This window comes from Doryrhamphus excisus, linkage group LG4 (assembly GCF_037039965.1).
Source record: "Doryrhamphus excisus strain RoL-2023G ecotype Guam linkage group LG4, RoL_Dexc_Guam_v1.1, whole genome shotgun sequence".
NCBI classification, from domain to species: domain Eukaryota; kingdom Metazoa; phylum Chordata; class Actinopteri; order Syngnathiformes; family Syngnathidae; genus Doryrhamphus; species Doryrhamphus excisus.
The window spans coordinates 4,770,077-4,786,147 of record NC_136360.1 but is presented as its reverse complement, the minus strand read 5'-3'; the positions used below and the strand labels follow the sequence as shown (position 1 = coordinate 4,786,147).

Genomic DNA, 16,071 nt, shown 5'->3' with positions numbered 1-16,071 from the left:
GTGTGCAGGAGTGGCGGGTACATGGTTTCAAATCAAATGTCTGAAGGGCTACATGGAGCAAAGTTTGCAAACCACTCTTTTAAAAACAAAGACAAATTCTTAAGTTCAGCAAATAGCCAAAACTGAACACAAAGTGTACAAACTCTACTGTGCAGTGCTGGGAATCACCTTCTGCGTAAGGTTGTTTGGGCGAGTTCCTAGTGGAAACTTGGCTCTGCTATCATCCACTTCTAAACATACGATTGCTTACACCAAGTCTGCACATCATAATAAACAGATGAGGTCAATGCCGCGTTTTCACTCGGCGTATTCCTGACTGCTACAACACATCAAGTGACGCAGACGGATTGTAGCACATACGTATCATCTCGGACAATATGTGCAATATTAAAAATACGTTATTCTTTCCTCTGCTTGAGCTGGAATATGATGTCATGACAAGAATAAATGGTGACATTTTCATAACATAACCTCACAAGTAAATGGCAACATTTTCATAACATAACCTCACAAGAAATTAATATACATTTCTTTATGCACAACTGCTGTATGCTTGCACATCATTTTCAAGTTATAAAAACTACAAACATGTATATTTTCATACTGATATGCTTTACCCTGTGAGATATTTCAGCTGCACAAAACCATTGGCTCATTCAACAGTTTTGTGGCCAACAGTAGTTTAATATGCTGTCAGATTTTACCCAACACTGCTACAACCCTATCATCCTCTTATGGTGTGGAAGCTTTTTGACTTAGTACCCCTAAAAATACCACGTGTAATTCACTTGCACGAGACAGGCAGACCAAATGTGATGCATTTTTATTTGAACCTCAAAAAAAGTTTGTAAGACAGCCTATTGTCCCCTAATTGCTCCATCAGACTGTGCCTTTTTTACACCTGCGTTCTCACACTTAAGACTATTTTAACCGTGCTAAACATGGGCGTGATGTTTTGACTTTGTAAATAGCTGGAAAGAACATTACAGTAATTCTATGATATGTCTATGTTGCTCGGGTGCATAAAATCGTGCTGGGTCCCGACCCACCTCTTCCAGGTTCCACTTATTGTGTCAGGGTGATGCAACCAACCTCAAAACATGAGTTCAATGCAGAGGTTGCTTAGGGCCCCGTAGCCAAAATTTTTAGTCCTACTGGGTCCCTCATGGGTCCCTCCAGAAACGTCACTGGTTCTACCAGCAAAAATTGCAACATCTGTCAGAGTTTGTAGTGAATAATAATAAGCAGGGGCGGACACAGTGGTGGTCCTTGAAGGGTGAAACAAGAGAGTCATTCTGGAAAGCTGGAATCAACTTTCTAATAAAGCTTTAATAAAGCTTTTCTAATATTTCACAGTGTGATGAATTGAAGCAAAAATGTACATCTTTCACATGATGGCTGCTTTTAATGTCTGATTTTTTTCAAGCTCTAATCAACTGCTATGTGGACAGGTCGGGGTCTCACGTTTATTCTTTTCTTTCATCTGATTTGGAATTGCTCCTCGTCCACCTCCTAGGGACTGTTGGTTGTGTCTCAAAATGTCTCCCTTACAGTGATCAATATATGAAAACCTTCATTCATTCATTTTCTACCGCTTATCCTCACGAGGGTCGCGGATGGTGCTGGAGCCTATCACAACTGTCTTTCGGCAAGAGGCGGGGTACACCCTGAATTGGTCACCAGCCAATCACAGGGCACATATAGACAAACAACCATTCACACTCATATTCATACCTATGGACAATTTGGAGTCACCAATTAACCTAGCATGTTTTTGGAATGTGGGAGGAAACCGGAGTACCCGGAGAAAACCCACTCATGCACGGGGAGAACATGCAAACTCCACACAAAAATGGCCGAGGGCGGAATTGAACTCGGGTCTCCGAGCTGTGAGCTCTGCGCGCTAACCACTCATCTGACATGCAGTCCTATATGAAAACAAAAGAATGTAAATATAAACACCCACATAATTGTGCTATGTGATGCATTCCAATGTAACTTATATATGTCTGATGAAAGTAAATGTGCAAGCAATTATGTCAACACCAGTCAGCAGGTCTTCGATTTAAAGACGATCCACTTCACTTGCGACCTTCAGAACTACCATCTACATTGTGTGCAGCGCTTGTGCAAATGTTGCTGCACACTAAAAGCAGAAAACACACATTTTGCTCTTGGTTAGCATGGAAAATTACCACAGAGGGAAGCCAGCCTAACTTCTTTGGCACCGCTTTAATGATGTCGAGTGTAAGAATTTTTTAATGAACCATAGAAGGAAGTATTTCATCACTGCCATTGTGTCAATAGATCCAGCATTGATTTGCTTCTTATCTGTTGGAGACACACGCTGCGTGACTCATTAAGCATGAACGCAGCACATTGCGAACAATGACACAATTAAAGATGTACCTGTATATTTGACATCATGTAAAAAATGCAGGACAACTCCTCAATCACGGAGTGGCATCCTGATGCCTAGAGTGTTTTTTTTGTGTGGTTGATTTTTTTAGGCGTAGGAGTGGTGCTTTGTGAATGAATCTAAACACAAAGAGGGCAATCAAGTTTAAAAAGAATGTTTGAAAAATATAATTTGGAGGAGGGACAGAGACCCTATAGATATTATGTGGTGTGGGTGTGTTGTTCATAACAACAATCGTTACCTTGGAACCTTGAGTCACAAATAGGCTTGTCAGTGTTTAAATGTTAGAGCCAATTGTGTAAAAGATCTGTCATGCCAGGCCCGCCTCCTCCTTGTCAGCTGCAGCGCACTGCTGGAGGGAAACTATAAAGTTAGGCAGCGAGTCAAGAGGGAGAGGTAAAGGAGATAAAACCATGAAGGAGGACCTTGCTAGTCTATCACACTGGAACATGGCATTCACCGACTGCATGAAACTCACAGACTTATCTAAAGACAAAAAAGGGATGAAGTAAGTTAACTTAAGACTCAACTTCATTTAGATAATACTGATAATATTTTTTGGGGGGGTTGAGCTTCACTAAACTGCATCTTTTTGACAGGGTGAAAAACTGGAAACACAGAATGGGTCTCTTCTTGAAGACCAACTCACTTCATTCAATGAAGAACAAACCTCACAGGTAAGACTTTGCATTACAAATGCATCCATTTAAGATGTCAACTGAAATGGATTTGAATGTGTCCCTTAAAATAGCTATAATTTGGATTTAAATGTCCATTTTAGGAAAAATTATTTTTACCATGACTTCATTTTTGGTTTGTCGCTCATTTTTTATTGGCATATTCTAAAACAAAAATAAATTGATTGTGATGCTGATGTTTTATTCAGATGTCTAAGTACATGTAAACCTATATCGGATTGGTTTTAGCATCTTTAATGTAAAAAAAAAAAATGCATCAAAGTGGCAACTTGGTCCCATCCCTGCCTAAAAGTAGCACTACTAGTCTGCACTAATAATCTGCTGACTGATCTCTGCTCTCTTCCTTCAGGCCAACTGCAGATGATGTGAGCCAGTGGGCGCAGTCGCTAGACAAATTGCTCGGTCATAAATGTAAGCATCATTCAACACGTTATTTGTTTAAAATTACATAAGAGTGTTTCAAAGGTCAGGTTTTTATTACCATCCATCCCAGTGATGGCTATGGTAGGAGATGTATTTTAATGTTTGTTGGCCCTGTCGCTCCCACAGACGGAAAGGCTGCTTTTTACATCTTCTTGAAGACCGAGTTCTGTGAAGAGAACATTGAGTTTTGGACAGCATGTGAGGATTTCAGGATGCTCTCATCACACCAAGAATTGACGTCCAAGGCCAAAAGCATTTACGAGGAATTCATTAAAAATGAAGCTCCCAAAGAGGTAACTGAACAAATTTCATGAAACGACTTACTCTACATTGGTGCTTGTCAATATTAGAGCAGACCTGCCAACATGTAGGAATTTGTTGTACTCAGCATGCAATTTGACTCTTGAATACACTTGTATGCTTTTGTTGGATTTTGCTGGTTTCAGTTCCAAGTTCAGCCTGTACTGTACAGATAAATAATTAGATATTATTAGTTTCTTAATATCATTTCAAATCATTTCTGGAAGAAAATAATTGAGAACCACTGCAGAACATGAAAATATGCCATCTTGGTGATTTTGATTGGAGGTTCATTGTGAGTGTTTCTCTTTTTGTTACAGGTCAATCTTGACTTTTACACAAAAAATGACATAATCCAGAGTCTCCATGAGCCAAATGCCACCAGCTTTTTGGCAGCCCAGGGGAAGATTTACTCTCTGATGGAGAACAACTCCTACCCAAGGTTTATCCTCTCTGACCTCTACAAAGAACTGTGTGCAGCTGCAAGGAGAGGAAAGGAAACAACACGGTAATTAATTTACTCTAAATGTGCAAATGGACCAGGAATGAAGTTCTTATCCCAGCATTGCCTCACTCAAAGATACCCTAATACTGAGTATAAACATTCGCAACAAGTGTGGAAAATACACAACTTAAGAATGAAGGACTTTCAATGATGGCTGCATGACGACGAAGGACGTCCTTCATTACTGCCTGATGTGATTTAATTTATATGTTCTTGACTTTATAAAATATTGGAATGTATTATACTGTGATGTGATATTCTGTACACTGCTGCAAGACACCAGCACTTCCAATGTGAATGCTTTTACACTTGATATATGATGTGACTTGGCTGGAATGTATTTTGTTAACATTGCATTTGGGGCAGCTGGCCTGCTCTAAAATTAAAATGCATTTTTCCATGCAACAAATTTTTCTGATTATTTCTGAGGTTACTCCTGCAAGAAAAGTGGCATACAAAAACACACGGTTCACTTTCTGTTCTTATCAATCTTGTATGAATTACACAATTTGGTGAAAATTCATTCATTCATTCATTTTCTACCCCTTATCCTCACGAGGGTCGTGGGGGTGCTGGAGCCTTTCCTAGCTGTCTTCGGACGAGAGACGGGACGGGGTACACCCTAGACTGGTCGCCAGCCAATCACAAGGCACATATAGACAAACAACCATTCACACTCACATTCATACCTATGGACAATTTGGAGTCGCCAATTAACCTAGCATGTTTTTGGAATGTGGGAGGAAACCGGAGTACCGGGAGAAAACGGAAAACGGGGAGAACATGCAACCTCCACACAGAGATGGCCAAAAGTGGAATTGAACCCGGGTCTCTTAGCTGTGAGGTCTACGCACTAACCACTCGACCACCGTGCAGCCTTTGGTGAAAATTACTTGAGCAAAAGTGAAAGGTCAAGTCAAAGAATGACTTGAGTAAAAGTTTTAAAATAGTATGTACCGGATAATTATAATAATTAATGTGTAAGTAAGTAACTTGTTCATGAGCTGCACAAGAGAAAACGTTGTAGGTGAAGCTGTGATGACAAGCTGACTAATGCTCAATCAGCAAATTTTGCCATTTTCCTTAGTGCGTGTGAACCAGCAAATGCTGCAACTTGCTCTTTAAATTAGCGCCTCATACACCTTCTCCTTTTTCATCTTTTTGATTGATTGGTGAACCATCATTAAGGATAAAAATCGTATCCTTGACTATGTTAAAGGATCTGCTCCAGTGAATGCGACAGTAATAACAAGATGATAGGCGTGTCATACTACAAGTGAACAATGTTCCTCTTGGTTTGGGAACATTCCTCTGTGAGCAGATGATAGTGCTCTGTCATCATTCGAGTGTATGTTCCAAGTGGTATGTGCACAGCAAGGAAACTTGGCAGACTGTACACTGAGCTTGTCATGTGTCTCATCTCTGATATGGAAGCCACAAACTCATAGAAGATGATGATAGTGGCCAGACTCCCGGAACGATGTTGATTTTATGGTAACAACTGATGATTTCCGTCTTTTCCGATGTTTCAATCACCTTTAGGACTAGAACCTCTGTAGAATTGAATGAGAATTGAGTGAGTATGGAATGAACAGCAGTCAGTTCAGTGCACTGCCATGTAAAAAAAAAAATGGAAATTATGGAAATAAAGTCATAATAAAGTCATAATATTATGAGTAGAACATTGAAGAGAACTAAAAAAAAAAACAAACTGTATTATGGAAAGCAGGAAGTGAACAAATGTTCTGATTATGTGATGCACTCAATTGTAATCTGATGCATGTTCAAATGAAATAAAACCATTACCATGTACTGTGTATGCACTAACACAAAACAATTACATTTTGAACCAGGTCAATTCAACACATTTGAATATGACTCTCCAAGTACGCATTCCCGAAGTCAGGGGTCTCCAAAGTTTTTTCTTGTGAGAGCTACTTTTGCAAAATGAAAATGGTCAAGAGCTACTCTTTTTCTGTATCATGTATTTTCATAGCATATGTAAACCCAAATAAATGGAATATGCTCGTTTCACCACAATATTGACAAAATGCTGGTATCCGCATTTCACATTCTGTATGTCGCAATGCCTTTCTTTCTAGTATTCTCACATTATTAACTAAAAACCTGAATAAAAAGCAGGCTTGCAGGTCTCATGTGGTTGTGGGAAGTTCCTGATGTAGTATATGTAGTATGGTGTACACTGTATGTAGACCAGACCTAGCTAAGTAAAGCCTAGACCACAGGTCACCAACATGGTGCCCATGCGTACTACATAGAACAGGGGTGTTCTTTTTTTTTTTTATTAGCCTGTTTTTGTTTGTTTCTTTCCGCTTTTTCCTGTTTACGGAGTCGCCACAGCATACCGATTTTTGGCTTGAGTCCTTTAAATTTCAGATGCCCTTAATTTCTGACAAATACCAATGATTACTTACTTACTAGTGGAGATTCAAACACCACGGCGGGCTGACTTTTTTTTTTATGAGTCTGCACATAATACTTAGAAAACAATGACAGGTAAGTGAACAAATAAGTCTTGACTGTAATGAGTCATAATTTAAGTTCAATTTTAGATTTAACAACACTTGCACAAAGTTTAAATAAAGAATGAATTATGACAAATAGTATGAGAAACTAAAGAAAATAAAGTTGGAAAGTCACAACATTATGGAAATAAAGTCATAATATTATGAGTAGAACATTGACAAGAAGAAAGTTACAATATTTGGAATATACTCTATTCTATGCCGCTTATCCGCACTAGAGTCGTGGGGTATGCTGGAGCCTATCCCAGCTGTCTTGGGGTGAGAGGCAGGGTACACTTTGGACTGGTTGGAAATTTGAAACAGCAAAAATTAGGAAAGAGCAAAGACCAAAGAGCACCTGAAATGTACTGTATTGAGCTGAAATTATTTTTTTCTTGAAATACTGTATATACACCTGTATAATCTATAAATACATATACTTATTAGCATACATCTACATGTTTACAAAATGTACTAAATGTGGTCTGTGCATACTTTCATTTTTCAGTTTGTGGCCCTCCTTGACCAAAGTCTGCGCACCCTGACATACAGCGTCATGTCATGTGTCATGTCTACCACACCATCCAGTTGCTAGGGTGGATGTTAGACGTTTGTCATTGCACACAGTGCAACTTAGTTTGGCGGCTCATTTTCCATTTTAGCAACATTAAGGCCCACTAATAATTATACCTTTTCTAGAAAGTAACACTTGCAGAATTATGAAGCCTTCACAATGAAGTCTTTGTTTGCTGATGCGTGTGGTCTGACGTCAGACATGATAATGAAACTCAGTGTGTGCTCTCTTGGGGCTTGTAGTAAAACCTGCAGGTTTTCATTTCTTGCCATGAGGAATCCACTGTATGTGACTGACAAGTAAGTCCAATGAGTCTATGAGTCTGTAAACACTGGAGCCAAAAATAGAATAGGAACACATTCTAAGAAAGCCTTCCAGACATGTGGCAAACCTGAGCACGTACACAATGTTCATGTATACACAACCCCTTTACTACCTTCATTGAACCTTCAATGTGAAGCCCATTGAAAAGGCTGCTATACTGTATGTCCAAAACAACTACACACAGCTATGAGAAGCAGAACAAAAACACTGATTTCTGACGACTTTAGTAAGTAGTAGGGTGAGTCTCGAGTCGTGCACTTCTACTTAGTAGTAAGGTACCTCGGTATTGAGTTTATGGTTCGGTTAATTTTCGACACAGATAGGAGCCTATCCAGATGCATTCAAAGCTCTTTGTAATTCCATGTCTTTTACATTTTCCTGCTACCTTTAGATACTGTACCTCCTCTTTGGTTTTTCAGTTCTCATCCCTGGCAGCCCCAACTCTAGCAGTCTGCTACCGATACAATTATTAAGCCTCGTTGTCACTTTCAGAGATGGGGACACAAACAGACTTGACTCGGATCAATGCTCAAATGACTTAAGACTCGTGTTTTGGGATTCGTAAACAATCATTTTCTAATTCCTTTTTGACATGGTAACCATTTTAGGCATCAGCTGTTATGGCAAAGTAGGTACATGACAGGTTTTTTTTTTCGAGATTGACTTGGACATGTCACCAAAGACAAGTTTAACACCACAAAGACCCGAGACTTGACTTGTAACCAAATACATGAAACATGAATTGGAATTGTGAACAAAGAAATGAGACTGACTTGGACTTGTGAATATCCCAAATAACAAACGTGGACTATTCCTGAATCCGGATGCATCCAAAGCAAATATTGTAAGTATATCACGTTACTAGTGCTTACTAGTGCATCTTACAATGGCATTCATGGGATTTGAATTGTATATCAATTCACTGTAATAATACTCCCTCAACCAGTAGGTGGCAGTCGGGTTCTACTGCAAGGAACAAAAGTGATTGTGGTGTGAAGACTGTTAAAACGCTATTCCTGACAGATGGCTGTCAGAACGCTTAGGAACAACTGGGACATCTGTTCATGAACACACATCAATTAGCAAATTTAATGACACTTTTATTATGAAAATAAGACAGTTTAAACATGTCTTCTTCAATCATGCATGGAAGCTGATGAACACTCTGCTACACCTGCAACGCAGTTCGGAAGTCTGGATGCAATAACACAGTGAAGAAGTGCTGCAGAAGTGTATATGGCAGATGTACAGAATCTATGTGGCTCACAGGCAAGATCATGACCTTAGGGCCTCTGTGTTTGAGGGCCAGTGTGTGTATGTAGGTAATACAGTAAGTGTGACCATGATCACTTGGCCTCCTGGGCTTTTTTGGCGTTCTGTTTCTCCTTCGCCTGGTAAAAACAATACATTTCAGTGAGTGCACTTTTCACATTGAATTTGCCAAAACACTAAATTATCAAATCTCTCTTCAAAATTGTGTCAATAACAGTAACAGTTATATTTGCGCTATTTTCTAATAATATATATATTTCTTTGTTAAAATGTGTTAAAAAGTCAGTGAAACAACATTCACCTTCTCCACCAAAGGTATTAACTGCTGGTGCTCTGCCAGCGTCTTCAATAACTCCATAATGAAGGGAAGATAGTTGTGCTTTCTTCGAATGTTTTCAATCTGTAAGAATAAACAGGAGTCCAAGGAGGGAAAGGCGGATGATGATGTGGATGGTTAGAAAATCAATCTTACTAGACCTCACCAAGATATAGTACAAAAAATTTAATTAAGAGTAAACCAATCAAACCTCTGCCGTTTATACAAGGCCTCAATGTTATTTGTGATCAGACATTTACTATATGAGGAAACACATTTTCCCTTACTAAAATTGAATGGTCCATAAATAGAAATAGAAAAAAATTGAAAATAGAACAGTCCAGAATGTTTACGATAGCTTGATCATAACTAAAAGAGATAGATTTGACCATTTGAGCATGTGATGTGATGTCACTTCTGCGAGCAGAATGCCAAGAGAATACAGTTGTCCCTCGGTTATGGTGGTTAATGGTTTCCAGACCTAATTGCAATTAGTGAATTTCTGCAAAGTAGGATTCAATATTAATGTACAGAATATTTTTGTAGTTCCAGCATAGAAAACCAGTTAATGACTTTCTAAAATCAGGTTTTAATGTTATTGGAGACCTGCAGACATGAGCCCCACTAGTCACTTTTACACCCTTTATACTTTATACTATTATTCTTTATATTACACAGGCTATGAAATCACTGCAGGCTGCTGCTAGATTGAGCGGGATTTACATCCTGACCACGTTGGGGGAAATTTGTTGACCCTGGCCAGCACATAGGTGAAGTAGGATAGTCAGAGGGGTTGCAAGTGTGTTGTACTTATGGGGCAAGTAATATTCTGTTTCTCGGTTACAATAACACTACTACAGAAATTCTGGACTGTTCATAGCTTTGTAAGACGGTAAACTTATCAAATGCAGAAAATCAAATATACCAACCTTATATCTTTTAAGTTTCTGATTTTCCTCCTCAATAAGAAGCTGGTACTTGGCAATCTCTGACTGAATGGAGCTTAGAAATGTGCTGCTCTGGTCTGTGTCCATTGGCTCATCCTGGAAAGCACAAAAATAGAGGTTTATATGTATATAGATTAGATGAAGTTCTGCACGATTACAATGCTGGTTCAATCACATATCTTCTTACACCTGCTACAAGCAGGCGGAATGCAACACCAAAAAAGACAAAATGACAAATGACCTCATCTGTTGTAAAACTGCTTTGCAGCAGAGTAAACAAAAGATAAAGCAATTTTATTTAAACCCTGTCCTGTATTTATTCACTCTAGGTTGACTGAAAATAGAAGCTAAAAACTATTTCTGCTGACGTTCAATGCTTGAGGCTTTCACATCGCATGCATTGATTGTCATCAGCATGACTAAGCAAGATGAGATTTTGTATGACAGAAACAGAGGACATTTCAGACAACACCCAGTGGCAATACTGCTATGAATTACAACAGAGTAAACATTTCCATTACAAGAAAAAGGTTAGATAAACAACACATATAAGACAGGAGTGACTGAGCTACTGCATGTGGAATATTAATTTGATGCATGTTTTGGAGTAAAACGAATACCCGGGAACTGTAGCATTGAAGCAAATATTCTTGGAGCCTTTGGGAGCTACTCAAAACAAGCTGGAAATTTCGTTTTAGAAACAAAATGTCACTGTGGTAAAAAGCCACGTTTGGATGTCTAAAAACCAGAAGCTAGGGAGAGAATACTACCTGGCTGCTGCCAATGCAAAGTACAGCCAGTGACAGCTCGGCAAAGCAAGTAAACAAAGATGCAATACTCGACGAAAGATGGATTTGGAAAGAAAGTGATCAAGCACTCTGCAATCAATTGGTCTAGTCAGTGTCAAGCTCAATACAAGACGTGTCATTTTGTCTGCAACCCTACGTGATGCAGTAGGCATAGAGTATTAGTTGCCACAGGCAGATTGTTTTTTTGTGTGTTTTTATTATAGTTTGTGTTTTTTTACAGAAATGAATCGATACCCATCAGTGGCCAATCGATCCCAATTTTTAATAAATGAGCACGAGTTGCAACCCTTAATTTATCTGTTTGGAATATTAATGTTAACTTCAAGCTTCAACTGTTTTGCTCTTTCTCACCTCAGCAAGCTGCGTCTGAAGCTCTGCGATCTTCCTCTCATATATCATTTTTCGGTCTGAGACGATGGCCATCAGGTTGAAACGAATCTCCCCTTCACTGTACCTGAGAAGAAAGCCCTGTCAGTTACACTATGTAAAAGTGTCACATTAAACATGAAAAAAATGTAATATTTTATAGAAAATCTGTTAACTTTCTGATTACATTTTTAAAACATGACTAGAGCCATCATTTCATAGTCATCTTTACAGACATATTACCTAATATAATAGACATAAGATATAAATAAAATAAGCCATTTTAGATGCAAGTAAAACTTGTGATTGTGGCTTTAAATGTGTTCCATTGCTATGGGAGATGCGTGTGATATGTGTGTGTGTGTGTCTGTGTGTGTGTGTGTGGTGGGGAGACAGACAGTTTGTCAGATAATTGGAACCTGCTATAAAACCCTGCTGTTGCAGCGATTGAATCTGGTGATTGTGTGTCTCAACAAACATTACATTACCCTGACTGACACCTTACCCTGAATGAGTCTTCTGAAAGCTTTATATTTGTATGTTTGTTCATTTTTCCATTTTTATGCTTGAGAATGCTTAATTTAGGCAACAATTTGGTAAAATTAGCATAAATATATATTTTTTTACTAATAGGCCGTATAACGTATAACATGATTTATTCATATATTTGTGGAAAACCAGGATAGAGTGGAACATTTCAAAGTGTGAAGTGGTGAGGGATTCCTGTGCAAGTTTATGGCCACAACACATTTCATTGGAATTGAATGAAAGTATATAGTCATATGATAAAAAGTAATATTCACTTTTGTATTCTTTTTTCAATGACTGGGCGGACAGCACTGATCCAATCATCTTGGTTGCACACACCTAGTGGAGAAAAAGGAAATCAGAAAAAAGATGAAATCAGACTAAAGTTGTAAGTTGTGCAATTTTTTTGTTAATTTGAGTTACTTTTACAAATAGCTTGCATAAGATTAGATGTATTGAGGATTTTCTGTAATCCACAGCAGCAAATATACACATGGCAAGTCTGTGAGGAAACCATAGAGCTATGAGAAAACTCTTTGAAAGAAAGGGAGGCTCCCTCTAGTGGACAGAAGCAGCTGAATGAGGCATTGTAATGATCCATTGGGAAGAAATGCATTATGGGAAGCCGTTAAAATAGTTGTTTTTTTATGTCAAACTCGTATTTGTACTTTTATTTATATTTACTATCTACCTTTTGAGTGTTAATTTGCTGTGTGATGACTTGACTTTTTTTTTTCTAAGATGACACCGTGAGTCAGACTGTAACTATAGGTTGTAAGGTTGCTCGTGATTGGATCCTACCAAATAAAGAGCTACCTCTGGAGAGCGCGACTCTGTGTCCGACAAAATTCTGTTTGTGTTCTTACCTAGGTCAATTGGTCCTTCTCGAAGTCCATCCAACTCGTAAAGTCGACCATTTACAGGAACATAACTCACAAAGTGAAATGCGTCCTCATCCTTTGCAGAGGACTTTGCATCAAACTCAAACATTTGTTGTCTGCATATACAAAAAAGGGAAAACATCTATTCAGTAAACACAAATAAAAATTTTTCTACTATACAAACTTTTATTCCCCAGGGAAATTCAGTTTTTACTCTGTGTATCCATTGTTGCAGCAAAGCAGAGTGAAAAAGCACCCAAACAGGGTTACGTTGATACTGAGACTGTCGGTCTCTGTCCTCTGAACGCAGATTAGCATCTCTCCAACAGGTAGATGCAATATGTCTGCAGCAGGACTCAAACTGTGACGTTCCGAAAGCCAGAACCTTCCAAAATGCAGGACGTACCTGGCAAAGCTGTTGTGAACTTGTCTGATAACTTCTGAGTTGCTTAGAGCCAAACCTTTCATCTGTGGGGCAAACAGCAAAGATGATTATACAACTGACAGTTTTGTAGAAATATCATCTTATACCACTTGGTAACTACATGAAAATAAAATGTGCTGCATCATTGATTTCAGATGGAGGGGTCTGCATCAATTTCATTATCACTTTGCTATTGCTACGAAGAACATTGTATTTATTGAATAGTATGGCAAAATTCATCCATATCCTCAATTACTTTGATTAATAGTGTAAAAGAATAAACATACTGCAGCATCAAAACTCTGTGAAAACTCTCTGAACTCAGCGAGTGTGTCTCCAAGTAGCATGTCGGGATGGGAGCAGTTGAGCAAAACGCTGACAATTGCCTGGGTGGCACAAGCGTTGTTAATGACCTGAAATCACAGAGGTAAAATAAATTTCCATTAAAAGGGTGAGAAGAGAGATCTATCAGTCCCTACACAGCCTAATGATCATTATGTGAAGCAGCACAGGAAGTTTAGATAGAATTTAATTAAATACTAATGGAATGCTACTCCAATTTGTTATGGCACTGTAGGTTCCCTATATACCAGTGGTGGCCAAAGTGCAGCCCAGGGGACAGGGGACAATTTCAGGCCTCTGCACAATCTAGTGGTTGTCAATTATTTCTGTAATGACAGAAATGTTTTCAGACTCCAACATTTTAAGTCCTATTCAGAAACTGATATCTATCGATTTATCTGTAGTGTACAGACTGAACACAAAAGTGAAACCAGGTCAATGCAACAAAATGGAGAACTGTGAAGCATACAAATGTATTCAAGAGTCAAACCGCATGCCGAGTACAATAAATTTGAACATTACAAAACATTTTAGGTACTCCCTGCCACTTTTTCAGTGAAGGTAAAATGAACCTTAAATGTTAATTCATACATTTCTTATCCTTCATATTCATTTAAAACTGTTTGCATGCACAACTATAATTGTTAAACTATAAAAAAAAATGTGTTAATATTGATGACAGTCAACCACTGATGATATAGCTGATATCCTTTTACTGTTGCCATTCTGTTAGAAAGCTAAGGATGCTAACAAGGATGCTTTGTGATAAACCACATAAAGAATATAGTTTGAATCATCTAGTGTATAATTAATACAACAAGATGTGCGTTATATTGTACAATAGCCATACACAAAGTGAGGCAAAATGTTGGAAGTAAATTTTTGGTGTTAACCAAAAAAGGTTGTGAGGGTCTACTGTAAAAGATTGTGCTGTTACTGAGAAACATGTTATATGTGAACCTTTGACATACTCGACACTTGGGTACATCAGCACAGTCTTCCAAACAGGAACGGGGTCCCAAACAGGTGTTATGGCATTGCACTTTGCAATTCCATTTACCGATTTAACTTACTGTTCATGTCATACAAAGATCAACTTGATCTGCTGCCATGATGACAGACTAGTTTGTTGTCTGTATGAAGGTAGAAATTAACACGTCTTTTCTTAGATTTGGGCTTCTTTGATTGTGTAGTTACTGCAAATGCAAAGCAATACTGCACCAGGAACAAACTTAAATGTACCTGTTTTGCAAAAAAGAGATGATCAAGTCTTGAATCCTGCACAATTGATCCAGCTGGCTCTTCTCCTGCTTGCCACTTAAACAGGAAAATCAACCCATGGACAGGCCTGGAAGAGGATATGTAAATTAAAAGACGCACCAGTCAAAGTATACAAGACAGTTACGCACACTGATTGAACGTACTTCAAGTTGTCAAAGTTCTCTGGCTCCATGCTCCATATCTCTTCAACCTGGGCACCTTTGCAGCCTAAGAAATGTCACAAAAGCATCGGAAATTCAAACATTTCAGGGAATTTCAGCATTAAAATGGATGTAGACGCACGGCTGTAATATTTATCAATTTAAAAACTGAGCAGTGATTATATGTATCGTTCATTTGAACAGACTGGTTTTCACTCGCTGTTGTTTTGAACGCTGAGTAATGCTAGCAATTAGCGTGTCTATTTAATGTATTCTGATCAGAGCAGTGAAACTTTGCACATAATGCATACGAGGCCGGGTTTAATGTATGATTCTACGTACGATTGTTTTATTCATGCAGTCGTTTGGCAAAACGCACAGGTAATTTCTGTGTTGCCATTAGCTCGAATGCAGCAGGCTAATAGGTAGCTATGTTACGATGAAATTGTTGGTTCAGTTTAACTCAGAAACACTCACCGAATCCTTTTATGAGCTCCGTAAATACTCCGGGATCACTCTCCATAAGACACCACTCTCCCGCACTTCCAGCCATTATTTCTAATGTTATTTACTCAAGCGTACAAGGCGCATGTATTGAATGTAAACCTAGCTTACTCAGTCAAGCTAATGTCACAGACTACACAGGAGCGAAACCAGTGCAATGTGGGCAACGCGGGTTCGCTTGTTTTACTCCACGGCGTACACAGCCGGCACAGCCTGAAACGAACCTGTCCTAGTTATTCCCACAATGAAATATGAAGTGATGCTGAATGTTGTTTCAAACAAGATCCAAAAAGCAATCGAGTAATTAAATAAACTAAAGGTGAAAGATCAGCCCGCTAGGTTGCATTTTGTATGAGTGCTCTGTCAGCAATAATTTGGATGGAAACAGCTCACGTTTACTTTTAATGGCTGTGTATAAGGAATTGGAATGAATGTGTATAAGGTGGTTAAAAAACTGACATAGTATACACAACAAATCTCTGTAGATTTCAAT

At 38.6% G+C, this 16,071-nt stretch overlaps 2 protein-coding genes across 2 annotated transcripts; one reads left to right on the top strand and one right to left on the bottom strand.

The window, feature by feature from the left end:
* The first annotated feature begins 2,777 nt into the window (after positions 1-2,777).
* rgs2 (regulator of G protein signaling 2) lies at positions 2,778-4,742 on the top strand. The gene is made up of 5 exons (XM_058072942.2): positions 2,778-2,927; positions 3,019-3,096; positions 3,467-3,528; positions 3,667-3,833; positions 4,161-4,742. Exons 1-5 carry the CDS (start codon positions 2,833-2,835, stop codon positions 4,350-4,352), a joined length of 594 nt encoding a protein of 197 aa, XP_057928925.2. The 5' UTR covers positions 2,778-2,832; the 3' UTR covers positions 4,353-4,742.
* Positions 4,743-8,847: 4,105 nt separating this feature from the next.
* uchl5 (ubiquitin carboxyl-terminal hydrolase L5) lies at positions 8,848-15,768 on the bottom strand. The gene is made up of 11 exons (XM_058072941.2): positions 15,552-15,768; positions 15,078-15,141; positions 14,896-15,001; positions 13,599-13,724; positions 13,294-13,355; positions 12,873-13,003; positions 12,282-12,345; positions 11,464-11,566; positions 10,286-10,399; positions 9,342-9,440; positions 8,848-9,159 (listed from the first exon to the last, which is right to left on the bottom strand). Exons 1-11 carry the CDS (start codon positions 15,625-15,627, stop codon positions 9,115-9,117), a joined length of 990 nt encoding a protein of 329 aa, XP_057928924.1. The 5' UTR covers positions 15,628-15,768; the 3' UTR covers positions 8,848-9,114.
* Positions 15,769-16,071: the final 303 nt, after the last annotated feature.